The sequence below is a fragment of the Cydia pomonella genome, chromosome 20 (assembly GCF_033807575.1).
Source record: "Cydia pomonella isolate Wapato2018A chromosome 20, ilCydPomo1, whole genome shotgun sequence".
Classification (NCBI taxonomy): domain Eukaryota; kingdom Metazoa; phylum Arthropoda; class Insecta; order Lepidoptera; family Tortricidae; genus Cydia; species Cydia pomonella.
The window spans coordinates 3,766,442-3,793,777 of NC_084722.1; the positions used below are offsets into that span (position 1 = coordinate 3,766,442).

At 37.5% G+C, this 27,336-nt stretch overlaps 1 protein-coding gene across 1 annotated transcript in view; it reads left to right on the forward strand.

Annotated features, from left to right (window-relative positions):
* LOC133529178 (fatty acid synthase-like) overlaps positions 1-27,336 on the forward strand; it is an 81,974-nt gene that overhangs the window by 18,107 nt on the left and 36,531 nt on the right. The window contains exons 4-8 of the mRNA XM_061866829.1: positions 8,004-8,124; positions 10,583-10,786; positions 11,717-11,833; positions 14,029-14,192; positions 26,507-26,649. Coding sequence (XP_061722813.1) covers positions 8,004-8,124; positions 10,583-10,786; positions 11,717-11,833; positions 14,029-14,192; positions 26,507-26,649 — 749 coding nt within the window. The remainder of the gene's footprint in view (positions 1-8,003; positions 8,125-10,582; positions 10,787-11,716; positions 11,834-14,028; positions 14,193-26,506; positions 26,650-27,336) is intronic.

Here is a 27,336-nt window from a genome sequence, read left to right on the forward strand (position 1 = left end):
TTTAAAAAATTTCACACTTATTATTTCTTTTGTGTATCGAATATTGTATCCAATTTCTTGATCCGTCTAAATGAAGCTTTACCATCATACAATTTTCTATAAAAAATAGGAACAGCATGGAAATAAAAAACTTGAGACACTTTCTTTCCCTTAATAGAATTGAAAATCTCGTTATTCTGAGTTGAAATAACACAAAAAATTCCAAACTAAAAAAGTGTACCGAAAAATGCGCCTACTTTGCCTACTATGCCCTAAACTGATCTCCAAAAACAAAATTACATTATTTTATTGTAGACCATCACATCATTCAGCATTTGTATCATGTTGTAACAAATAAATATTTCATTATACTTAGACAAATATTTTATTGTAGACCATCACATCATTGAGCAAATGTATCTTGTTGTAACAAATAAAATGGTCTTTATGCTTCGGTGTGATAGACGGCTCATTTATAAGATTACAGAACGAATGATGTACTCGACGGACGCGGAATTTTCCAATAATTAAGATCGGACGTGGGGCGACTATTGTCTTGAAATACTGTTATAGTTATTACAGCTTGCCTAATCATTAGCTACATATACTCACTAAGTAATTGACCGAGCGTCAGCGTAAGTCTTCGTTTCAGCTTAGACAAAAATGCTTTGGTATGTACGGATTTTCTCGTCTATTATATTATATGTCGCATTTCTCAACCGATTCTCGTGAAATCTTGTGAACAGCGGTGGCATCATGGTTCCATTTTTATCACTTGTCTCTATGCCCGTCACTTTTGGGCTTACATACTTGTTAGAACGTGACGGATATAATGACAAATGATAAAGAGCCGACCATCATAGCCCTACAGCGGCGGTACCATGCCCGTCACGTTCTAACAAGTATGTAAGTGCGAAAGAGACAGACTTACTGACAGGCGATAAAAATTGAACCATACTGCCACCACTCAAGAATTAAATGGAAAATAGATCCATAGGGGTTCGCGTGGTCTACAGCTTATAGAGCCACTTGACCCATTTCTATTAACTCTTCTTCTTCTTACCCTAAGCCTTTTAGTATTTAGAGATTCAATGATGTCCTTTGAGGTCTAGAACGACGCTCGCTTAAAGATAATTAAAGCGTGCAAAATGGAAGCCATCATGTATGAACAAGTCAGGAGTACGAAAAAGGCATAATGAAAAAATGTGACCACATCTGAGGTTTCTAGAACGTACCAAAACGTAAGGTAAATACGAGAATAGGTAATGGAATACGAGTATACGAGTATTCAGGAGATATGGTGAGCGATTAAATCTTGGAATATCTCATCATCTCATCTTCCTCGCGTTGTCCTGGTATTTTGCCACGGTCCATGGGAGCCTAAGGTCCGCTTGGCAACTAATCTCAGGAATTGGCGTAGATACTAGTTTTCACGGAAGCGACTGCCATCTGACTTTCCAAAGCAGAGGGCAAACTAGGCCTTATTGGGATTAATCAGGTGAAGGAAAGCGACTGGTAAATATAAAATTATATGTCGTACTTTTCTGAAAAACTACGTACGAGCCGGGGTTTGAACCTGCAACCTTCGGATTGCAAGTCGCACGCTCTTACCGCTAGGCCACCAGCGCTTCCAATTAAATCTTGGAATATACTTTTAAAAAGCAAATCGTTACACAGGTTTAAATTATTTTCGTTGTGTTGTTTCTTGTCCCCGAAAAATGTGACAGAGCTTTTTGTATGAGATGAAGTCTCGTTTTAATTATTCTCATATAAAATATAATAATCTACAGCTAGAATGACGCACTCGACTTTTTATTTATTTGATAAAAGACAGATACAAACGTGACAGAGTGGTCAGAAAAAACAACGAAAAGAATTTAGACCCACGTAATCAAATCACGTATTACTTATTTCTGAATTTAATTCTTCCAATGACACTCGACATCATTCCGATTATGGAGTGTGGAATTAAGAGGAGTGGCATCTCTTATGGTAGAACTGTTGCAAAAGTGTCCAGCTGTCAGCTATAAATAATAGTTCCAAATCTCTCCAGAGTAGCGCTAGAGTAGCTAAGAACCTAGGCGTTATTGACGGAGTAAATTGCGCTGTCTATGATTTGATTTTTTTGTTCAAGTACTCTAGGTATTGTAGCGCCACCTATTTAAAGTTTTTTTGATGACACGTTTTGGAACATGGAGATTTCTTTCCTTATCTCCACCTTCCGTAATTCCGATTTTAGTGTGATGTCGAGTTAAGAATTTCTACACCCCTTTTCCTCCCGTGGGTGTCGCAATGTCGTAGAAGTCGACTGTAGGATACGGTTTCAAGTGTGTTGTAGGCGATGGGCTGGCAACCTGTCACATTGTGCAATATCACGATTATGGAGTGTGGAATTAAAAGGAGTGAAATCTCTTATGGTAGAACTGTTGCAAAAGTGTCCAGCTGTCAGCTATAAATAACAGTTCAAAATCTCTCCAGAGTAGCCCTGAGTAGCTAAGAACGTAGGCGTTATTGACTGAGTGAAGTGCGCTGTCTATGATTCGATTTTTTTTTCAAGTATTCTAGGTATTGTAGCGCCACCTATTTAAAGTTTTTTGATGACACTTTTTGGTTACACTCCTTACCTTCCATTATTGATATTTCGTTATTTTTTTAAACCCCTTAATTGCTAGAAGTGCCACTAAAACTAGCAGTTTCATGTCTACCTACCCTTTTTGGGAATACAGGCGTGATTTTATGTCTGTAGGTATGTTTTAATATTTGACTGGCAATCTTGTAGATCTGTGGTACCTACGTAGCTATATTATTCCGTGATGTCGATCCTAAACGTAACGCCACACCTGCACACATACAGAATCACTTATTGAAACCTCCATCCATAATGAGGGCAATCTGTTTGATCCTTGGATTCAATTCTCGGTCATTGGGCCGCAATTCCTTTCCAGCCTTAAGTCCTTTCACATTAACCCCCTATTGAGAGTAGCGAGTGGTTTTTGTATTTAGAAATGGCGACGGCGGGAATACGAATTGACATTTCACAAATGTAATTGGGTAATTTACTGGGGATGTTCAATATTTCTTTTTTGGCGTTCCTTTTCTTTTATTTGACGTGTTTAGGAGTGCTGTTTTTAAGCGTTGATTAACTCGTGTCTCTTTTATATTTAGGGAAGCACAGAATAAAAACTTGAATTTTTAGAACTTTTTTCAAAATATCTCCTTTGCTTTTGAAATGATGCTCGTAAACCAGTATCTATAATAAAGCTTCCAGTAGAACAATATTCGTTAAACTTGCTTTAATTGGTAATTTTAAGCTTGTTTTTTTTTGTGTAATATATGTAAGTTACGACACCATTATATTTTTAATGTATAAGTATACAGTTTTAAAAATTATTCTGTTTTCATTGATAATTCGGGGGTAATTTAAGGGAATTCTAAAACGTACCGTGAAACTAGCCAACATTGTCCGCTTTTTTCGAAAATACACGAATTACTCAATTTTTTTGAAAAATTCGATCGATGACTTTTTGCTCAGCACGTCCACTGTGGTCAAACGCATCAGTTTATTTAAAGAAAAACAATCTTAGTATTACCCACTTTTTGGATGTTTTAGAGGGCGGGCAATGATATCCGTTGTCGCCGACGCCAACATTGCCCACGCTCGTGCTCAAATACAGCTCGTATGATAATGATGTCCAAGGATCACAAAAAGTTTATAGGTAATCCTAGCATTCTCTGTTAACACTTATCCCTAAGTTATTAACAGATAATGGAATGGAAATACGGAATAGTTTTCAAAACTATATAATTACATATTAAAAACTTGTCAAAACTTATACCTAAGCGAAGCAAAATATAAGCAAAGTACCGTAGTTATGTACCTCCCTACCAGTGTTTGCCGAAACGATAATGCAATAAAAAAATATTTGCCATTAACCATTATAAATTGAACCGTAAACTGTAACCGTCCGTTACAGTTACGGTTCAATTTATAATGGTTAATTGCAATTAACGTCCAACACTTCTCCCTACTAATCATACACAGTGGCAGCGTACAGTCTAAAACGCTTTAATGCACTAAGTTATCAACAGTTTCATTAAGTATTTTGGCATAAACTCGTCATATTTGTATCTAATACAACTTAAATAAATACCTATTCAATAGAGCCTTTGCCGTTTACTTTGAAACCTACAAGCGCCACTGAGTTAAGCACACCCTTAAAAATAAAACCTCATCACTGACGCAAACAAACTCCAAAGTAAAATTTCCCCATTTTTCCATAAAACTCCCAAGTTATCCACAGCCCTATCTCCGAATCCATTAGAGATATAACTGGTGATATAACTTTATATAACTCGTGATATAACTTTGTATAACTGGTGATTATAACTCAATATTGCCGACCACTCGGCTTACCATTCAAATTTCTTCATTTTATATTCGGCGGTTGGGGTGCGATTTTCGTTAATAAAGTCCTTTGACCGACTTTACAGAATGAGACTTGACACAACGAACTTGAAGTAATTTAAATATTTTGTTTTTATAGATAATAAACCTACCTACTACCTACACGCCAGTGTTGGCCGAGCGTTAATTAGAATTATTGACCATTAACCATTCAACTTCAACTTCAACATTTATTCAGCAAATAGGCCACAAGGGCTTACGCGTCAACTTGGAATTTATATAAATACAAGCAAAAAAAAGCATATCAACAATTATAAAATACAATTGATTGAAAATATTAATGCAAACTAAAGTATTAATGTTTAAAGTAAAAGTAAGTATTATTATTACTTAAAGATGTATATAGTCTCCAAATGTCGAATTACAAAAAAAAAAAAACTAAAACAATAATAATAAAAAACACAAACAGATACTTACAAAAAAAATCTAAAATTATTTAGAGGTGTAATCTCGACCCCACGGCAGACCAAAAAAGCGATGGCTCGATGAAGTGAAAGCGGATATGAGCGTAAACGGGCTTACACGAGAGGACGCCCAGGATTTCGCAAAGTGGAGGAAAGCAAGCAGGAAAGCATTACAAATTGAATCGTAAACTTTAACCGTCCGTTATGGTTTACGGTTCAATTTCTAATGGTCAATGGTCAGTTCTAATTAAATTAAGTTCCAAAAAAGCCTAATATTAATTTCTGCCCCTTCCTTATCAATTATTTATATATTTTGAGAAAAAAAAAATTAAATTTGGCATTTTACGGTTAATAAATTGCCGAAAAAAATCTTTTTAGTTTTAATTTGTTTATTCGTTATAGTAAACTAGGTAGCATTCGATTTTTGTTGAGAATCATGCTGCTGTTCATTTTTAATGTCGTAAATAATTACAGTTGCCAATCTCGTGTATTCTTTGCAAAATTAAATTTTAAAATTCGGTTTTTAGAGCCTGATGAATTAAAATAGCAATCATCATTAATTTTTAACTAATATCTAGTAATATTTTGTGTGAGCAATAATATCAACCCTACTTTATTATGACCATTCTTATTATCTAACTTATTTGTTCTGTGTCTGATTACAATGCGAATTTAATTGCCCCAGAATCAAACATTCCTTCAGCTAGGGACGCGATAAGTCGAGATTCGAATTCGAAGCTTCTAGAACGTTTTCTTCGTAACTTCGTTAAGTTTTTAGCTGTTTTATTCTACTCCTTTATTTCAAACTGTGTACTCGTAGCTCGTTAATTAGTATTAATTAATTTTATTACGTTGAACAAGTAGGTTTGTAGAGTTTCGTACCGTAATTTGAAAAAATGTAGAGTAAGGTATCAAATTCCACACCATATTAAAGAGTCACGAACCTAGCCACTACTATACAACTGAAGTTATTATTTCATTTAAAAATGCCCATAAAAAATCATTAAGAGTCCCCGGCAAGCTCGGATGAATTTCACCTTCACATACAAACAAACGGGGTTCGTTCTCAATTTAAAACTACATGTTGGATTGTAACGAAACTTTGCACATACAATGACATGAGGTATATCTAGGTCTGTAATTCATTAATATAGCTCCAGTTTAAAAAACAAACAAAATAGAGGAAAAGAAGAAGTATGTATGTATGTTTATACTTTATTGTACATAGAAATAAAAACACGAAAAACACAGTTACAGAGTAAATTAAATACAGCAAAGGCGAACTTATCCCTGTATGGGATCTCTTCCAAGTTTCAGAAGTTTTGTATGAAAAACTTAAATTAGCTGTATTGGTATCTGAAGCTACATAAACTAATTACAAGATAGATATACCTTATCTTATTGTAATTACAGAGTTTCAGAGCAATCTAGGTAGTTGTTTAAAATGAGAGCATAACTAAGTTTGTATGGAGAACCAAGCTTGCTGCGGACTCTTAAATTAGGTACATGAAACTTGGCATGAACAATTACGTAACATATATCAAAATATGTCCAGAAATGTTTGTCTTAAAAGTAGGTTTAAGTAAGTTTTTGGCAGAAAATTCACTTTTGGTACAAGCTTTTATTGCTGACTGTACTTTTCTTTCCACATGCAACTAAATACTCATCGAGACAATTCTAACAACCCCAAACACAATTAGTGTGCGTTGTATTATCACAGAATTCCCATGGCCATCTCTTGTCTCCAACATAAAATCAGCTTCATATCTTCATAATATTGCATTGTAATCCGATTTACGTGTACAAAATTTCAGCTCAAACGGAAATCGGGATGTGGGTCAAATTTAGCTTCCAAGATTTGGCCCACAGTAACTAACAAACATACTAAGATGGCAAGTTCAATAAAAGCTTGTAAAAAACGCACATGATTAATTTTTAAATATTCAATAAAATTCCCCAACCCTAAACAATCATGAAAGCGCTCAAATATTGCTGGCAGTGTTAGCAGATTATCATTTGGCTGGAATAATTTGGGCGCCGCCAGCGAAATGATAATCTGATGTAATGTGTCAGCTAATGGAATACTGAGACGGAAGAAACGAACGTCATCTGTCGGAATTTAAACGAAATTTCGATATTCTACAGGATTAATATCCTGGGTAGATTAGAAATTCAATTTGAGATAATGTCAGCTAGATGTTTGTATTCTCGGGAGGGAAATATAATTGATATTTTATGTTGTTTTGATAAGATCGTTTGGTTGATGTAGAATTTTATTAGTACCTTGTTTACTTAAAGTGTAGCATACGGGTAAGGCCCTCAGCACACGGCGCGTAAGCATAAGAGACCCGTAAGCGTGTCGTACGCGCGTAGAACAAGGGTCCTCCGAACACGTACAAGTTCATGTAAGTCCGCATATGAAGCGTCGTCGTAGCGTAGCGTATGAGATTTCTCTCGTCATTACGACAGGCGTAGCGTAATGCACGCGTAAAAAACAAAACTTCCTATATAATCAAGCAATAAAAAATCTTCAACTGACGAGAAAGTAAGATCGTCGATACACCCGCCGAAGACATCTGACGCCAGTGACACTATGAATTCAACTAATAGTATTTAACTTATAACACGATTACGCTTACGCGACGCTTACGCCATGGATGGTGCTCAACTTTAACTCTACGCGTCTCGTACTCGTAACGTTTTTACGATACGCTTATCGCGATTTTACTTGGTTTCCTTTATTTACGACGTTTCGATACAGGTTACACTGGTCATGGTTGCGGATAACTGATGTTCTCATTAACCCGACGAAAAGTTTGTGAAAAAGTATACGGGTAGACTAGAATTTAAACCACCCACCACTTACTCACTTGGCTGGCGCGATGACCCAAAATGAGTCTTGCCCTCCAACATAAGAGCATGCCATTTTGCTTGGTACTGAGCGGATTCATGCTAGTTTTCGCCGACGCCGAGTTTGCGGTGATCTACTTCCACTCTATACGCTCAACGTTATTTAGGATGACCGACAGGACAGCGTCCAGTTGTTCGACCCAAGTATGCTCTTTTGGCTGCCCGATCTTCACCTATCAATCCCAAACTAACCACCACACATATGTTAATTGTTGTTAATGAGTGTTGTCCGTCGTTGTCCCCAGGTGTGAACCCCAAAGAACTGAAGAACAAGAAAGTTGGCGTGTTCGTGGGCGCCTGCTTCTCGGAGTCGGAGAAAACATGGTTCTACGAGAAGATGCAGGTCAACGGATTCGGTATCACTGGGTAATTAATTCTCGATAACATCTTTTTGTAGCCTCTTTTGGTGCCTCACCATTTGAGTAGAACGCATCCAAGATAAGTCATTACAAAATTTCGGTTGAGGTTTGTATTTTCCCGGTTGCCCATCTGAATACATGACTTAGTCAAGATAAAATACTGGAGTATAAATGTATTGTCTAATTAATTTAATTACATTAGACAATGTTATAAAATGCATGTAGCATTCACTAGAAAATTATTTCCACTTTGTCAGATACCGTATTATTTTATTTTATAATAAAGCAGACATCATTATATAGATATATAGAACCTACAAAAGATAATCAAAACTGACTAGCAACTTAAAAAATCACCTCCCATTAACCGGATAAACTATTTCCAAGTACTTCTAGTCTCCAGCAATTATATTTTTCCAAGATTTAACTCTGCAGCCCAACTTTTCCGGCCCACTTGTCATTATTGGAAGCTACGGGCATTCCGGCTTCGATTCAAGTCGATAACTTTAAACTTTGTGCGACATAACAGTATTCTTAGGCAAGAGGTGTTTTGTCGACGGTGTTTTGATGTTTTGTTTAAATGTGTGTGTGTATGGTTTTGACGACCAGTTTGGCCTAGTGGGTAGTGACCCTGCCTACGAATCTGATGGTCCCGGGTTCAATCCTGGTAAGGGCATTTATTCGTGTGATGAGCATGGATATTTATTCCTGAGTCATGGGTGTTTTCTATGTATTTAAGTATTTATAAATATTTATAACTAACTACTAAGTCAATTTGTGTAATAATGTCCTATTAAAAAGAAAAGAAGAAAGGAAGAAAAGAAGAAAGAATAACGGATGTATTTATTTATTTAGTTTACAATAAGGATGATAGCAAATGAGCAATTTATCGCAATAATGAGGATATTAAAAGTCATGTGACGAGAAAGATATTACGAATGAATGTGGAGTGATGGAACGGGAGAGGAAAACCTAGGAAAAGGTGAATGGATTGTGTCAGTAGATACTGAAAATTTGAACAATGTACCTAGAGTCGAACTAGGCAAAATCTATATGGAAATAACAAAATGTGGCAATGCCACTTCATTCTGTTAAAATCGATGCAAAATTAGCTTAGACTGACACTAATCATCTTAGTTTATATTCTCGCAATTGCCCTGTAATCAATTACATTAATTAACTAACCCAACTGCACATCTACCTTACTAATGTATTTGCATTGAAATCCTTACCCAAAACCTAAAACACACCTTTAGTTTCCACCATTCAAATATGAACTTAATCCCGTTAAACTAAGATCCATTTTCATAAAACACGGAGTAGAAGTTTGAATTGAATTGCCTGAGCCTTTGCCGTCAGAGTTGCAGATTAGTTAAAATGCTTTTATAACTCAATATGAAACGCTACAATAGAAGAGAAACTATGAATCGAAAAGTTATATGAGGAAAGCATTTACCTTTCGCTTTAGTAATGTGAAAGTTGCTAATACGTGTTATTTATGAAAAGCAAAAACATTATGAAGGGTTTGTTTGGGAAATTTAAACGTTCTGAACATAGTAAAATTATTTGCCCTAATATACATAATGGATATATACAGAAGATTACTATAACTAGCTTAAATCTAAAATAGGCCCTTGAGGCGTTGTATCAAGGATGCTGGAGGCATTTCCACATTGTATCGCAATGTTGATACGTTGTGCGAGGAAGCCGCCAGCTCTTCGGTCTCCGCCAGTTTTTTTTTTTAATAAAATGGCTATTGTCCAATGGTACAATTTGACCAGTGTCAAGGTATTGAGAGTTAAAAGTATATGACGATTATTGTACGGTTATTATAAGACGGAGTACGAAACGTTGGTAGCCTAGCGGTAAGAGCGTGCGACTTTCAATCTGGAGGTCGTGGGTTCAAACCCGGTACCAATGAGTTTGTTGGAACTTATGTACGATTTATTATTTGATATTTACCAGTCGCTTTTCGGTGAAGGAAAACATCGTGAGGAAACCGGACTAATCCCAATAAGTCTTGTTATCCCTCTGGGTTGAAAGGTCAGATGGCAGTGGCTTTCGTAAAAACTAGCGCCTACGCCAATTATGACTGATCCGTGGCAATAAGCCGGGACAAATACTAGGAAGAAGAAGTACAAGTGTACGGCTATAAGCTCTTGTACTGCGGAATACTCGTTTTTTGATATTGGAAGAAAAATAATATATACGTATTAAAAAAATCATGCCTTTTTCATTTATAAATAAGATTAAATGCTAACTAGTTATAATGGGTATTTGTATAAACTATCTACAATGTTTGTTTAACAAAGATTTTTCAGACTCAAACAACAAAAACGTGATGTTATGTTCATTGTATTATTCACAGAAGTGACCTTTAAAAAAAATTATGTACATCCTTTTGTACACCTGTCAGTGTCAAAACGATATCTGACCCAAATATTTATAATCATCTTTCTCCACAGTTGCTCCCGCGCTATGCTCGCCAACCGCATCTCCTACTGGCTCGGCGTCACCGGACCATCTTACACCGTGGACTCAGCTTGCTCGAGCTCCCTCTACGCCTTGGAACACGCCTTCAGAGCTATCAGAGACGGTCACTGTGACTCCGCCATCGTCGGTGGTTCCAACCTGTGCCTGCATCCTTATGTCTCACTTCAGTTTTCTAGGTAAATAATTATTTAAATTTAAAAGCTCAAACTGGAGTCGTGTAAATCAAGAGGAGAGGCCTTTGCCCAAGAGAGAAGTAGAGAAGTAGTAGGAGAGAAGTAGAGAAGTAGAAGTAGCCTAGGAGAAGAAGAAGAAGAAAGTTTCTCTTCTGATAGCGGAATGGAGGACCAGCCACGATGATGCTCAAACTACGTTGACGCACCATAAATACGAAGATGTGACTCATGCACCATGTTTTTAACCCCCAACTGATGTGGCCACGTTCAAAATAACGCTTTGTAATCAGTTCTTGCGACAGCTTTACGTCGACGCATATATTTTAAGCACCGATGCAATGTGGCCAATCCTTGAATTGGGTTTAATTCAGAATGCAATACGCTTGTTTATTAACATAATATATTTACTATATTTTATGTGCCTCTAGGAATACCCCTTCAGATCTCCCGATATTCCTGTAGGTACAGTCAGCAATTAATACGCGCTTAACACCTTTGCATACACACTTCTATACAGGGGGGTACCTTTTCTCTGCAGCTGACTAAATATTTGAGATTTTCTGAGAATGCAAGGAAGCAGAATTGGTTTGACACTAAGTTATACTACCGTAAAAATGAATCAAATTTTTTACCACGTAGATATAATAGAGAGCTTTTCATTCGAGTGCCGTATTTACCGTATTTAACTCAGTAAGCTTGGTTGCCTAAATACAGTACTCCATTAAACTCCACTACGGTAAACCATTACAGTCGACGCGTAGAAACATACTTTTATAATCAATAAGTATTAATTGTTTTTTTTAGCTCTTTGTTTCAATTTGAGACCTAAGTTTTGCCGAGCTTTTATTATTTCTGTCTAAAACTTTGAAATTGCACGATTTGATCGTTAATGAGTGTCCAATAGGTACTACGCCACAACCTTTCTTTTGATAGATTGGGCGTATTATCGCCGGACGGCCGTTGCAAGAGTTTCGACAACAGCGCCAACGGTTACGCGCGATCAGAGGCCATCGTTGTCGTCTTCCTACAAAAGGCCAAAGATTCTAGAAGGTAAGCCCATTTTAGATACTTATAGCTAAAACCCTTTAGACGAATTATTTTAAGCAAGTATGTACAACCTAGGTCATAGCGTACATTGTCCATACCAGTGTTGGCCGAACGTTAATTAGAATTGACCATTAACAATTTAACATGAACATTACAAATTGAACCGTAAAATGTAACCGTCCGTTACGGTTTACGGTTCAATTGTAATGGTTAATTGTCAATTCTAATTAACGTTCGGCCAACACTGGTACATACGTTTAAAATAATATAAATCGCTTTTCAATAAATTTCCTAAGTCTTCATAAATTAAAGATTTTAAAACATAAGTGATAGAGTCACTGATAAATTCGGTAAACATTATTGACAAATTTGGGGTAAACTAGTTTTATGTTTTCAATTGCTAATTCATTTATCACTGAAAAAAAAAACATTTAAAGCAATTGAAATTGCATTAACGTTTAATGCTTTAAACTGTTTCATATGAGCCTATCGAACATAACAGTAAATTTTACTGTTCCGAAAAGACAGTAAATTTTACTTGAGTAGTTAAAATGTAGTGACTGTTCGTTTATTATTATCGTTTATTCAAAAGTTAGAAATGTTCAAACAGTTAAAGGTACTGTTTTGTATTTATTAAACATTTGCTGATATTGTATATGTAATGAGGTTTTTTAAACTTGTAACCGAAAGTAACTACAGACTGACTAGTGACGGCGATCGGTGTTTATTAAGTACAGACGCTGTTGAATATGAATGAACTGGGTAAGTATAGGGTTAGCTAGGTGAGAATCACTCGAAGCTTGATCGTGTTTGAACTCACATGTAAAACGTATTTCTTAAAATAATACCATAAACTCAGTGTTAAGATAACAAATATTTTATTACTAAACATTACAGTATAAAGTCGTTAATCTTAATGAAAATTACTTTAATGTGTGCTCGATAGATCATATTTTTTTCAATATGTATTGCAATATATTTAAGTATAGCAAGCATACACTATTACACAGAGCAGAGTCGCTGACAAACATGTATTTCTTAGGTTTCTGTAGGCACTGTGCTACTTTTCTTAATACCATTTTATAGTGAAAACGTTGCAACTGATAATTTACGAACTTTAATTTTGATCCATATATAAATAACGTTAAAGTTGATATTTCTTGGTATTTTACCTTTCAGTTGTGACGTTTTCTGACTAGATATGTAACTTCACCGCCCGTCTCACCTGTCATCTTGAATTCAACTATTCTCGTGAAAATTTCTCATCTTGAGAATGAGAACAACAGTCATTGCTATTTTAAGGGAAACATATACGTAGACTAAGATGCTTACTTGTACTTTAGTTATTATTTTCTTTCTTCATATATCATATGGCAGATATCATTTGAAATTTTCTTGGGAACCGTAACCTTCAAATCCACTTCTTATCAGATATGTATTTGCCATTGTGAGGGTCCTGTACCAAAAAAGTACAAAAGGAACCCTATGGTGCGACTCTATCCGTCCATCCGTCCGTCGGTCACATAGCCAATTATCTCGAGAACCACTTTAGCTATCGATTTGAAATTTGGAATATTTATAAAAAAATGCCAACCCAGACGCAATGAAAATATTATTTTGTTAATTATTTAAAATTTATTATGGAAAATGCTCAGTTTGAGAGGGGGTCAAAATTTCAAAGTTACTAGGTCAAATGGGGTATCGGTTGAAAGAGCTTAAATTATACAATTCAATCTAATTATTTTTTTTTTTTTAAAGAAAGATATTTATGAAGGAAAATATTTAAAAAATACGATACCCCCTTATCTCCGAAGTTTACCGAAGCAAAATTATGATTTTTATTTAGATAATATGAACATTATTATAAATTTTACAGAAAAAATAGAATCAGACCTTATCTGTTTTTTTTTTAATAATTACCAAAAACACTTCCATATTCAGTTTGCAGTTTAAGCAACTGTACGTGTGTTTATTATAAGTACTTGTTCAAATTGAAACTCCTTCTTTTACCTTAGGTAAGTACTTAAACTTAAAAACTAAATTTTCAACAGGACTTATAATTTTAGAAATCAATTTCTTACCATAAAATGTGGTTTCAAAAATACTCCTTGCAAAAAATACAGACGTTTTTTGCTAATGTCTAGTATGAAAGTGTCTTAAACCAAGTAACTAATATACAATTTTCTCACTTTAAACAGAGTATACGCCCAACTGCTGCATGCCAAGACAAACTGTGACGGCTACAAAGAACAGGGTATCACTTACCCCGCCGGGCATATACAGAAGATGTTGCTTCGGGAGTTCTATGAAGAGTGCTCAGTGCCTCCACAGAGCATGGAGTTCGTTGAAGCCCATGGAACTGGTAAGACTGTTATGTTCTTTCAACTGTGACGGCTACAAAGAACTGGGTATTACGTACCCCGCCGGGGATATACAGAAGATGTTGCTTCGGGAGTTCTATGAAGAGGGCTCAGTGCCTCCTAAGATCATGGAGTTTGTTGATGACTATGAAACTGGTAAGACTCTTATGATCTGTAATCTGTACAGGGTATCATATAACCCACTTTACATTGCTCACTTCCCCCGTAAGCAAACTTATCATTGGTATTTAGTGTGTATACCTACAATTAGAAATTGCACAATATATCATCGATTCCTTGACAACAGATTGGTCTCGTTTTTATCACGTCACATATGTTCGTTGTGCGCTTTTTATATCAACTGACTATTAGAAATGTTACCACAAGGAATTATAAATAAGTAATAAGTAAGTAAATAATACTTATAGTATTTTTCAAACACGAACGGTACTGTTACAGGAGTCATCCCCATACAAGTTATAACCTTCAAAATTGTATTGTCACTGTGCTCTTCGTGAGATTATAACACTTGCCAGTGAGCCATAAATTGGCTACACGACATAAACTAAATGTATAGATCTTAAAAGACATATTACATTAAGGACACACCGCCTTTTTGCGGACATATTTATATGTAACAAAAATGATAAATAATAAAGAACTTTCTATTCTATTCTATTCTTGAAACATACATTTTTTACACTTTTAGATACGTATCAAATAAATACTGTGCAAATTGATATTACCTATTATGAACGTTTGTCTTAATTAAAAAAATATCAACAAAATGAAAAACATCACAGCTTTTCTAAGTTTTTCTCGGAGATACTACTTTAGTTCCACTGCACAATATATTAATGGCTGATACGTACTGTGATTGACCGCAAAGACAATATCAGAGCTCCGGATATATCACGAAATGAACATTCGCAAATCCATCTCGAATCTAGGTTAGCCATGCAGCCGCTCGTATTAATTAAGGTGCAAATATAGCAGATACACATGTAGGTACCGTTCGAGTTCAGATTATACCAGACCGACCGAATTACTGCCGCAAATGTGAAAATATCGAATAATAATGATCGAGTGCCAGATTTTTATCATCTGTGGCTACAATGCAGTCACCAATGATAGCGCGCTGCAATACAGTCATTCAGTCAAGTATATTAACTGCAGGAAACTTCAAATTTATTATAAATTTGTAGGTAAAATGACCTGAATCTTAGAATTTTTAACTTGCTCGAGTGACAACAGTAAGGATGACTCACGCTAGATCAAGCCGGAGCTTCCGGCACTTCGTTTTCTACAGAAAGCACCACTTGATCATCATTATAGAAATTGACCCGTCGGACGCCTCGGCCCGGGCATGGGCCGGTCTAGCGTGAGTTATACTTTATTACGAAGAGTTAGTGCAAGGCCTGAGTGCACGCTCGAAGTGGAGTGTTCGGCGGGGCGTGCAGCGTGGCGTCGGGCTCACAAGTGATCTGAGCAGCGTGCACTAAGGCCGCTCCTATACGTTTACATTTGTATAACATGAACGCCACACGTCCCGCCCCGCTGCACGCCCAACTCGAGCGTCCACTCAAGCCTTACGCTTAAACAACCCTTTTGCCTTCTTGTAAAGCAATAGAAATTTCGATACGATGCGTAAAGCGATTTCTTTATTTTTCAACTGTGATTGTGAATGAAAATTCAATTTGCCTCACCCAGTCAACCTAGATAAATAATTAAAAGCAACAAAGCTGCAACGCTAAACCTAGTTTATCATAGCCATTGTTTATTCATGTCGAAAACAGCAATACGGTTCTCGAACTGACAAAAGGCTTTCTTCAATCGACAAATTGGACTTCCTCGAGTCTAAAACGTAGCAACGGGATGTTTATATATATTAGTACATTTTGACTTTAAAAAACGGTTCACATAACCACATAACTGACACTTATCTGACACGTATCATACACAATCTCTTACGCCGCAAGATGGCAGAACAATACACAAGATAGCGTGCGTGAACTGTAGGAGGCATCACCTACTTTAATGTGAAGAGTCAAAGTCAAGTTTAAGTTTCCGATTAAAACCACAAGATGGCAAATCCTCTAACGCGCACAATTCCTATAATACACAATTTGCTGCTAAGTATTAGGAAAAAGTTGAGGTCACTAAAAGTTAATAATATAATATAATAATAATATAAGCCTTTTATTCAGACAATTTTTACATTTTCAAGTTTAAATTGTACATTTCTTATCGTATATGTAGTTTGACATAAAATGTACTATTTCATACAACATCGGTTTGGTCTGTATGCCATTTTATTTATATTTATTTATTTAGACACATAATAAACTTACAGTAGTCACCAAGTCGTTTACATGTTAAATCTTAATTCTAATGTCAAGTCAAAATCAATATAATTTATAAACCAATAAAAAAATAACTTCTAACAATAAAAGACAAATTCAACAGACAGAAGCACAATAAAATAAATAAATTTAAACTTATCATAAAAAAAAATAACACAAAATTCTCAAATTAAAATTATAAATATGAAGGCTCTTTATCGCCATCATCAGCGTCTCCCATGATATGTAGCACTATGGGCGTTGGAATTCAAATTAAACGAGTCTTCGTACGAATGAAATATGTTTTATAATTATTAAATTAGAAAATAATATCACAATGATCTTCAATCAGGTGCCTAATATGATATTTTATAATCCAATATGATTTTAATCCGCAATCGGAGATGATTGAATTAGATTTAATTAACAGGCGTCGGCGATCCGTCAATGCCTTGTCACGCGCCGCCTTCATTGACCACCGTCGTAATCAATATGGCCGCCGGCAAAATGCCTTGACGTTCCGCCAGAGTGAATTGATAGCAACTTCACTCTCGTCTGTGTAAACGTCACTTTAGTTTGCAGTGTTAAATCTAGATGGCGCCACGTTGGGGGCGCCGTCACGGCCGGACTGACAAACGACCGTCCACGGGCGAACGATAACTGTAGTCACTCTGTAATCAAAAACACGGAAATATCACTATTAACACTCTACGCTCGTCCAGCCTGACGTCGTATGTAAAATTGAACTACTGCGTCCTTTCGACCATACCATCGTACGGACCGGACAACATAGTCCATTCACAGCGTAATCTCATTATGTCTCAATAATACTTCCCGGCCCAGACAACTGCGTCCCTTCGACCATCCTAATCTAAGGCATGGACCGGACAACAGCGTCCCTCCGACCAAACGTTAGAACGATTCAATAATGTGGACCGGACAAGCGCTTTTTCAAAGCGCCGTCCCCTCGACCACAATCATACACACATGGTACACGCGTCCCTCCAATCAAGCCAAAGCACATAGATCACTATTGCTTGGGCCCGAATCGGACAACGTTACCTCAGAAAACAATATCACTATACTACACAAGTACCAAATTTTCATACCTTTGATTTGCTGACTATCTTGATTATCAGTTGCACCTCTTTTCTTAATCTTCACAGTTGAAATCATTCATTTGTATTGAAAAAGCTATTGCTTGGATCGTAATTTTCAGAACAACAGGTGATGGTATCTGAGCCTGCGGTCATTGTATCGGAATCAGCGGACAAGGTATCGTAACTGCGTATTGAAATAGTGTCGCTATCTTGATCATTATTACTCTCGTCTCTAACATTATCTGGCGCCGTCTCGGCCTCCTCATCACTATTCTCGTTAAGCATGTTCGTGGCTATTTCGTTTAATCCTACCTGACCTATTGGTACAAGACGCAGGTTTTCGTGAGCGTACTTATATGTTCGATTAGTTCCGTTAAGATTTTTTAATAGATATCTGTCATTATCAAGAACATCCATTATGAGAAAAGGCCCTTTAAATTTTCGGTCTAATTTGGTCTGATTACGTTCTGAACTTTTAATGAAAACATAATCGCCTTTCGAGTATGGTTTAACAGTAGCACGACCTTTATTAAATCTGTCAGTATCGGATTTTGCAGATTTTTCAATATTTTTAGAAGCCTCCGTACGGATAGAATTCAAATCAAGACGGGCATTGGGCTGAAGGCCCGAAGAAGTTTTAGCTAAGCCTAACGATTGCGCACGAATACCGAACATGAGCTCTGTTGGGGTAAATTTGGTCACGGTTGACCTCGTACTATTGAGTGCTAATTGAACTTTGCCAAGTTCATCGCGCCAGGTCTTGTTTGGGTCATTTTCTACAATGGTAAGAAGACTTTTTAGAGTACGCATTACGCGTTCAACTTGCCCATTAGCCCTACTTGACCCCGTTGCAATAAAATGAAGTTCTATATTGTTATCTGAACAGAATGTTTTAAATTCGGTACTTGCATATGAACGTCCCTGGTCCGCAATAACGCGTTTTGGTGCTCCGAACAGATTTACAGCTTTTTCGAGAGCTATGACAGCACTAGTAGCGTTTAGGGAACAAGTATGTTCTAGTAACACATATTTTGTAAATCCGTCAATGATAACTGAACAATACTCTTTTTGATCACTTTTTCCACTTAGTTTGCCCGAAAAGTCTATATGAACCGTGTGCCAAGGCACAGAAACTTTAGGTATCGAATGGAGACGTATAGGCTGTGCTCCGGATGGACCTTTGGAAGCTTTGCAAAGAATACAAGAATCAACATACTTGCGAACGCATTTGGACATCTCTGGAAACCAGTAGTGCTCGTATAATTTATCTAAAGTTTTATCACTGCCCAAATGTTGTATTTCGGAGTGAACATGATTTATGAGTGTCCATATGAGTGAACGCGGTACTATAGGGAGCCAAGAACAGATTTTATTTCGATTAATCCTACGATAAAGTATCCCATTACGGACGTCGTACGTGTTCGCAACATTTTCAGGGAGTTCTTTATTAGTGTGTTGTTGTATAATATTCTGGATTTCAGTATCCCGTTTTTGTTCCACTAACAGCCAACCTTCATGAAGTTCTACGAAATTTACTTCCTTTGTCCCCGACCCTGTAGGCTCGATCAAATGGTTTCGTGATAAATAGTCTGCGTGTTCCATATTGCGACCTTCACGATAGATAATGTCAAAGTCGAAGGACTGTAGGAAAGCCCACCAGCGATGGACACGAGGAGTTAGATCAGTTTTGGACTTTGACGCCTTTAGTGAGTTACAGTCCGTAAAAATCGTGAAATTGCGTCCATAGAGGTAGTGGCGGAAATGCTCCACCGCCCGTACTACAGCCATCGTTTCGAGCTCATATGAGTGATATCTGGACTCAACTTCGGTTGTACGGCGACTGTTGTACGCTACAACGTGGGGCAAAGAGTCTTTTTTTTGAATAAGAATCGCGCCATAGCCCTCCGAACTCGCGTCAGTATGCAGTTCGACTGGGAGTTCGGGATCGAAAATCGTTAATACTGGACTAGATGTCAGTATAGCTATGATAGTTTGACGAATGGACTCATGTTTATCTGTCCACTTAATGGGGCCCTTTAAACCTGTCAAGGGATATAAGGGACCAACTATTTTCGAAAAATTTTTAATAAACTTCCTGAAGTACGAAGCTAGGCCTAAAAACTGTCGCACTTGCGTCGCCGTTTTCGGGGGTGGGGTATTCGATAGAGCTTGGATTTTAAGAGAATTAGCCCTTACTTTGCCTGATTCGATGGCGTAGCCTAAATAGTTAATTTTGGTTTTCATGAATTTACACTTGCGCAGGTTGAATGAGAACCCTGCGTCTGAAAGTGTTTTCAGTACCTCATCAAGTCGGCGAAGACCCTCAGTAACGTCTGTCGAGTAGCATAAGACGTCGTCCATATATGCTAAAGGCTTATGCTTTAAGGGTTTTAGGGCATTATTTATGCATCGCTGATACACGGAGGGTGCATTGCGCAGGCCGAAAGGCATAGCTACATACGCATACTGCCCCTCAGGGGTCACGAAAGCTGTCTTATCTATAGAATCAGGGTGTATCAAAATTTGATGGAACCCAGAAGCCATGTCCAGAGACGAAAAGAAGTGCGCGCCGGACAGTTGATCAATCTGCTCCTCAATGAGTGGTAAAGGGAAATGCTCGGGGACAGTATTCGAGTTTAAATTCCTATAATCTACGCACATTCGATCCGTGCCATCTTTCTTTTTAACTAACAGTATTGGACTAGCAAATGCCGAAGAACTTTCACGAATGACGCCAGCATCTAGTAACTCCTGAACTTTTTCCCTGACAATCTGTTTTTCGGCAGGTGCTAGTCTATACGGGTTTCTCTTGACTACTTTTTGAGGATCTTGTAATTTGATTTCCATTTCCCCTGTCTTAACTCGCCTAACTGGAATACCGTCGATAAAATGATCTGCATATTTGTCAAGAATTTCAATAAGTTTTAATTTATCATCTCCTGTCAAATCCGTGTCTATAGAATTAAGATCCATTTTATTATTTTGCACTTGGCATGTGTTAATTTTCTGTATTGCTTTAAACACAAGGTTATCATTATCAATTTCAACACGAACTCCCGTTTTTAGAATATCCCTACCAATTATAATTGGGTCTGTGATACTCGTATCAGGGACCACGTGAAAAAGCAAGGTTCTAGAAATATTACTTATTTTAACCTCACTATAGATCTGCATAGTGCATTCTACATCATCCTCCCCAATGCCGGTTAAATAAACTTGATTTATGTGTGTATCCCCTACAATCTGATTAGAAAAGCTACGTTTGATCAATGAACATGACGATCCAGTATCGAAAAGAAAAGGCAAAGTCTCACCAGATGATGTTGTAAGAGTACCTCGTGAAGTTTTACGCTCGCAGGTTAGTACGCTTTCCTTGGCTGCTGCTCCAGTAATCTTCTTTTCGTTGCACGCCGAAGATAAGTGTCCCAGTTTGCCGCAGGAGAAACATCTCACTTGTGCCTTTTCATTGGTACGTAACGACCCGTCACGCGTGTCATTCGATTTTTGTGTGTGCTTCTCATTTTGCCCACGCTTCCTACAGTCGATTTGTTTGTGTCCGGGTACTCCACATGTATGACACGTTCCAGTGAATTTCATGTCCGACAGTCGAGCCTTTTTTCTATCAGGCTCTTGGCTTTCATTCATTTCAGCTCGCCGCTTCAAGGAAATGCCACCAAGGATACGAAACATATGCGCTCTTGTTGTAATCACATGTGAGTTTAGCTCGCGGCGTATCATTCCATCTTTATAAGATAAAACGGATATGACAAAGCCAGTAATAATTTCCTCAGTCATTTCTAGTTTCGGTATGCGTTCGATCATATTCCATAACCTCATAGCTGCTCCAGCCGCCGACTCCTTTTCACCGATATGAAAACGTAGAATTTCGTCAAAATGATCTTGCACACACTTTGGTTTCGCAAATTTGGCTATTAAAGATTCTTTAACTGTAGTCCAGTTAAGATCATTTAGATTCATGGTAGTCAAACAATTTGCAGCTCGTCCTTTTAAGGCGCTGGTAAGTGCCATGAGTAGATCGACCCCTTTCAAGGCTTTTTTATTGACAATCATTTCTGTAACCCTGCACCATCCATCAATGTCCGCATCGGTGTCATCAGGGTTAAACTGGATAAATTGAGGGTTATTTTGACTCACGGTTTGTGTTTCAGACTTACTCAGAATACGTGATAATAGCGCTTCCATATTGCTGAAGAAATTCGTCGCGCTATCTTCATCACTTCGTTTTTCTTTTACAGTGGGCGCAATATATCCCACTTCTGATGAAGGCTCTTTATCGCCATCATCAGCGTCTCCCATGATATGTAGCACTATGGGCGTTGGAATTCAAATTAAACGAGTCTTCGTACGAATGAAATATGTTTTATAATTATTAAATTAGAAAATAATATCACAATGATCTTCAATCAGGTGCCTAATATGATATTTTATAATCCAATATGATTTTAATCCGCAATCGGAGATGATTGAATTAGATTTAATTAACAGGCGTCGGCGATCCGTCAATGCCTTGTCACGCGCCGCCTTCATTGACCACCGTCGTAATCAATATGGCCGCCGGCAAAATGCCTTGACGTTCCGCCAGAGTGAATTGATAGCAACTTCACTCTCGTCTGTGTAAACGTCACTTTAGTTTGCAGTGTTAAATCTAGATGGCGCCACGTTGGGGGCGCCGTCAAATACAAATTTATACAAACAATCGTCAGAGATACAAAATATTTAAAAATTGGTAACATTTGGCAAAGTCCTCTTCCATTCTTTTCCATTTTCTTCTATCTCACGCCAGTCTGGTCCAGTGCCTCCCTGCGAATTTTACGATTTCGCCTTCCGATCTCATTTTTTGTGGTCCATGTTTTCTTTTTCTATCTTTTAGAAACCACCATATAATTATCTTACTCCATTTTTCTTTGCCCCTGATCATATGTCCTGTCCACCTCCATTTGAGTGTTTTAACTTTAATTGTTACATCTTCCACACGTGTTTTGGATCTAATAAACCTGTTTCTTATTCCATCTTTAAAAGTTAAGACCAGCTAAAATAAAATTATATATGTATAATGTTTTCAAGCTGAGCGCAGTACAGTTGAGACGCTCGCGGCACAACAGTGTTGGCCGAACGTTAATTAGAATTGACCATTAACCATTACAAATTGAAGCGTAAACTGAAACCATCCGTTACGGTTTATGGTTCAAATTCTAATGGTTGATTGATGGTCAATTCTAATTAACGTTCGGCCAACACTGCGGCACAACATAATACACGTGGAGTGGAGTAATATTATGGAGGGTTCATATTTGAACTCAAGTCAGATGAACTCTCAATAACTGTAGATATTGAGAGAACGTTGCGTATCTAAGACCGTAGATAAGCATAATACGCTGCTTGGCTTTTGTATAGCACAATCTTGTGCAATCTCAGTTAGCACAGATTGCGAATAAATGGAAGCCGCGGTATCTAAATCCTAAGATCCGATTCGCAAACACAAGTGAAAAATAACGCTGTGCTGTTAGGAAGAGAGTTGAAAATCAAATGGATTTCGTATCCGAAAGGCTTCTAAATGCCACCGCTGTACCTAGTTCCCTAGCCAGGTTGTTAGGGGTGTTCGGTGTTACAAATTCATTTTCATTTGTGGCAGTATACAACTAGGTAGCAAACAGCGTACGTAGGTTATATATTTGTAAGAATTTGTTTCAGTTTAGGCACTTCAAATTTGAAACCAACACCAGTGAGAAACAATTTGAATTTCGAATATATTGCATAATATTATTTGATGCGGGAATTAAATATAAAAATATTAATTCATAATAATCTGGCAAAATATAATTTGAATTATTGTAATGGTCTTTTTTTTATACTCTGTAATAATAATTTTAAATATATGTCTATCAAGATATGCAATACAATACATATTGCACAACCTCAAAATAAAATTTACATAGAGACATATATAATACATGAAGATAGAGGTGACAACAGACGGTCTTATCGCTAAAGAGCGATCTATACCAGACAACCTTTAGGCAGTGGAGAAATTAAATATTATATTTTTATTACCCACAACACAAGCCTTCTTGAGCTTTGTCAATATGTATCAGAATGTCCAAAAATAAGTAAGTAAGTAAGTAAATATTCTTTATTGCACCAACAATTATACATTTTACATACATGTAAAACTACAAATGAATAAAAATATTAAAATATTATTTATTTATTAAAAAAAAGTAGTATTGCCCACAGATATATCAGCATGATAAAAAGTAGATTAAAAATGTGAATTCCCACGCTAGTTTCCAGGATATTTCCCGTTAAAATATACGGCCCCATTTAAACAGGGAAGCTAAACATAAACTAATTGTGTGGGCTTTGTGCTAAAGGAAAATGGGAGGCAAAATGGGAACGCGTGGCTGGGTGTTTTTATTGTCTATGCATAAACGAGCATGGCGAAAATAGAGGCAGGGCACAATATCGCTCGGGAAAGTAACATGTGATCTATCTATTTAGCAGTAATTACTATTCTTTTTCCCACACTAGGCACCAACACTTCTTCCTCGCGTTGTCCCGGCATTTTGCCACGGCTAATGGGAGCCTGGGGTCCGCTTGACAACTAATACCAAGATTTGGCGTAGGCACTAGTTTTTACGAAAGCGACTTCTATCTGACCTTCCAACCCATAGGGTAAACTAGCCCTTGTTGTGATTAGTCCGGTTTCCTCGCGATGTTTACCTTCACCGAAAAGCCACTGGTAAATATGAAATGATATATTATTTCGTACACAACTTCGGAAAAACTCATTGGTACGAGCCGGGGTTTGAACCCGCGACCTCCGGATTAAAAGTCACATGCTCTTAACGCTAGGTCACCAGCGCTAAACTAGTGCCTACGTCAATTCCTGGGATTAGTTGTCAAGCGGAACCCAGGCTCCCATGAGCCGTGGCAAAATGCCGGGACAACGCGAGGAAGAAGAAGATGATAAATCCGAAAAACATGGTATAGTCGGTATGGTTATATTCATTGGCACAACACTTGGCTACTCTAAACGTCGTTAAAAGTCTAAAGCAGATGTTAAAAAGCCTTTGTGAAAACTACACTTAATGCAAGAAGAAAATAACTAGAAGATGCAAAGTTTAAAGAGCAAAGTGTGGCCAATTTGGCTCGTTTGTGATGAAACTACAACATTGTTGTACAAAGTGTAACATCTAAACATAGACTACCAAGTAGACTCTGCATTGTGAAGCGGTTTCGAAGCCCACTGCGCATAGGCGCTCTTATACTTGTAAAAATTACGTAGCGTAGGGAATGCTCTCGGTACAGAGGGCCTACCGCGAACCACGTTCGACGTGTTACCTCTCTGTCGCACTTGTAAATTTGTACATAAGTGTGATAGGGAGGCAACACGTCGAACGTGGTTCGCGGTAGGCCTCCTGAGATTGTATGGCGAAAACCGGGAATTTTCGGTTCCGGTACTGTATTTTTTATAGAAATCCAGAACCGGGAACACTCCTTAGTAGCGGGCCGCTTGATTCGTCTTGCGTCTGACTTAGGACAACGGCATCAGCTGCATATTACACTACAACATTTTTACAAATCATGATTCTTGTTGATATTTGTAAATTAAATTAAAGGGACATAATATTTTGAAAACTTGCAATTTTAGCGGTTTTTTTTCAAACTACTTACTTCTATTAAGAAGCTGTTATATTTTATAAAGCGTTGTGCAACGGGCCCCAGGTTGTAAACTTGGAAACTAAAATGAGTCACAGCGTGCAATACTACTAGGCTGCCTTTCCAATGTTGCAGAGATAAGAGGAGTCATGAGAGAATCAACTAATAGCATCATCGTCTTCCTCGCGTTGTCCCGGCATTTTGGCACGGCTCGTGGGAGCCGGGGGTCCGCTTCCCAATTAATCCCAAGAATTGACGTAGGCACTAGTTTTTACAAAAGTGACTGCTATCTGACCTTCCAACCCAAAGGATAAACTAGGCTTATTGGGATTAGTCCGGTTTCCTCACGATGTTTTCCTTCACCAAAAAGCGGCTGGTAAGTATCAAATGATATTTCGTACATAATTTCCGAAAAACTCATTGGTACGAGCCGGAGTTTGAACCCGCGACCTCCGGATTCCATGTCGCACGCTCTTACGGCAAGGCCACTAGCGCTTCAGAGAATCAACTAATAGCATTGGTTGTAATCTAGCGGAGCGGAGAAGAGATGTGGTGTCCTCTTATCTCCGCTCATCTCCGCCTCACTAAGGCAGTCTGAAATTAGTGTGAAAGCCCAGTGAGTCGTGATCGCGAGCCATCTCTAGCTATACGAGTATAACGGTTTGGTGCAACATCTAGTGAGTTAGTCATCTGTGTTCCGAACGCTAACATAATAATGCTCACACGTTAAGGAGAGAAGCATGTAGGGTATTTTGTGGTTTTTAAATAGACTTGTGTAGAAAATATAGTTAGTTAAGGCTTGACTTTAAAAATACTATTCACATGAAATGCGCTAGAAATATAAATTTGCGTAAATATTTAGTTTACAAAAACGATTGGGTGCTGAAATACAAATATTATTTATTTTGTTGAATTGTTTTTATTAGAGGGAACAGTCCATAAAAATGGGTATCAATTTGCACAAGATTAATTTGATATTTATCATGAGAAGACCTTACTTTTTTTTTTGTGGAACGATTAATTAAATGTCATTCTAAAAACTTAAAAAATACTAACTCGTCATATTCCTAACACTGTTCAGGCATTGTGCCACGGCCTACTTGGGGAATCTATAATCCTCTCGGCAACCAAATCCCAGGAATTGATAAAGAATTCTAACAAAAACATACCTTTAATGTCATATTTTCCACACAGGTACCAAAGTCGGTGATCCAGAGGAGCTGGTCGCGATAGACGAGATCTTCTGCACTGGTCGAGACAAGCCGCTCCTGATCGGCTCCATCAAGTCTAATCTTGGACACAGCGAGCCTGCTTCTGGTCTCTGTTCCGTAGCCAAGGTAATTAAATGAAGAAGATATCAATGAAATGTCGTGATAAGTAAACGAGATTTTCTGCACTGGTCCTGGCAAGCTCTTCTTCTGCGCTTATGCTTCCTCATTTTTTAGGGTTCCGCACCCAAAGTATAAAAGGAAATTAACTCCACTGTCCGTCCGTCTGTCTGCCCGTCTGTCATCAGACTGTATCTCATAAACCGTGATAGAGGCAGTTGTACTTTTCACAGATGATGTATTTCTGTTGCCGCTATAACAAGCTATAACCACAAATACTAAACAGTACGGAACCCTCGGTGAGCGAGTCTGACTCACACTTGTCCGGATTTTTTTAAATATACTATGCCTAATTCCGGACTAAACGAACTAATGACAAGAAATGACTATTAGTAGCATACCTTAAATAAATTCTTCTATTCCATTAACTTATCAAGCGAAAAGTTATTTCAAGGAATTATTTCAATTGGATTTTTGACAACTTCTTTCTCATATATATTAAAACTAACAATACAAATGATTTATATTCAGGTTGAGCGAGTTTTATGAAATAATATCAGTTGACTTTCCACATTTGACTCCGTTTTTCCATTATTTTCTTCAGCTCCACCGAATAAAGCTTATAGAGCATCCCAAACAGAACTCCAGCGAATTTCACAGTAATATATTAAGGACTTAAGGCTTTGTAGTAGCTGG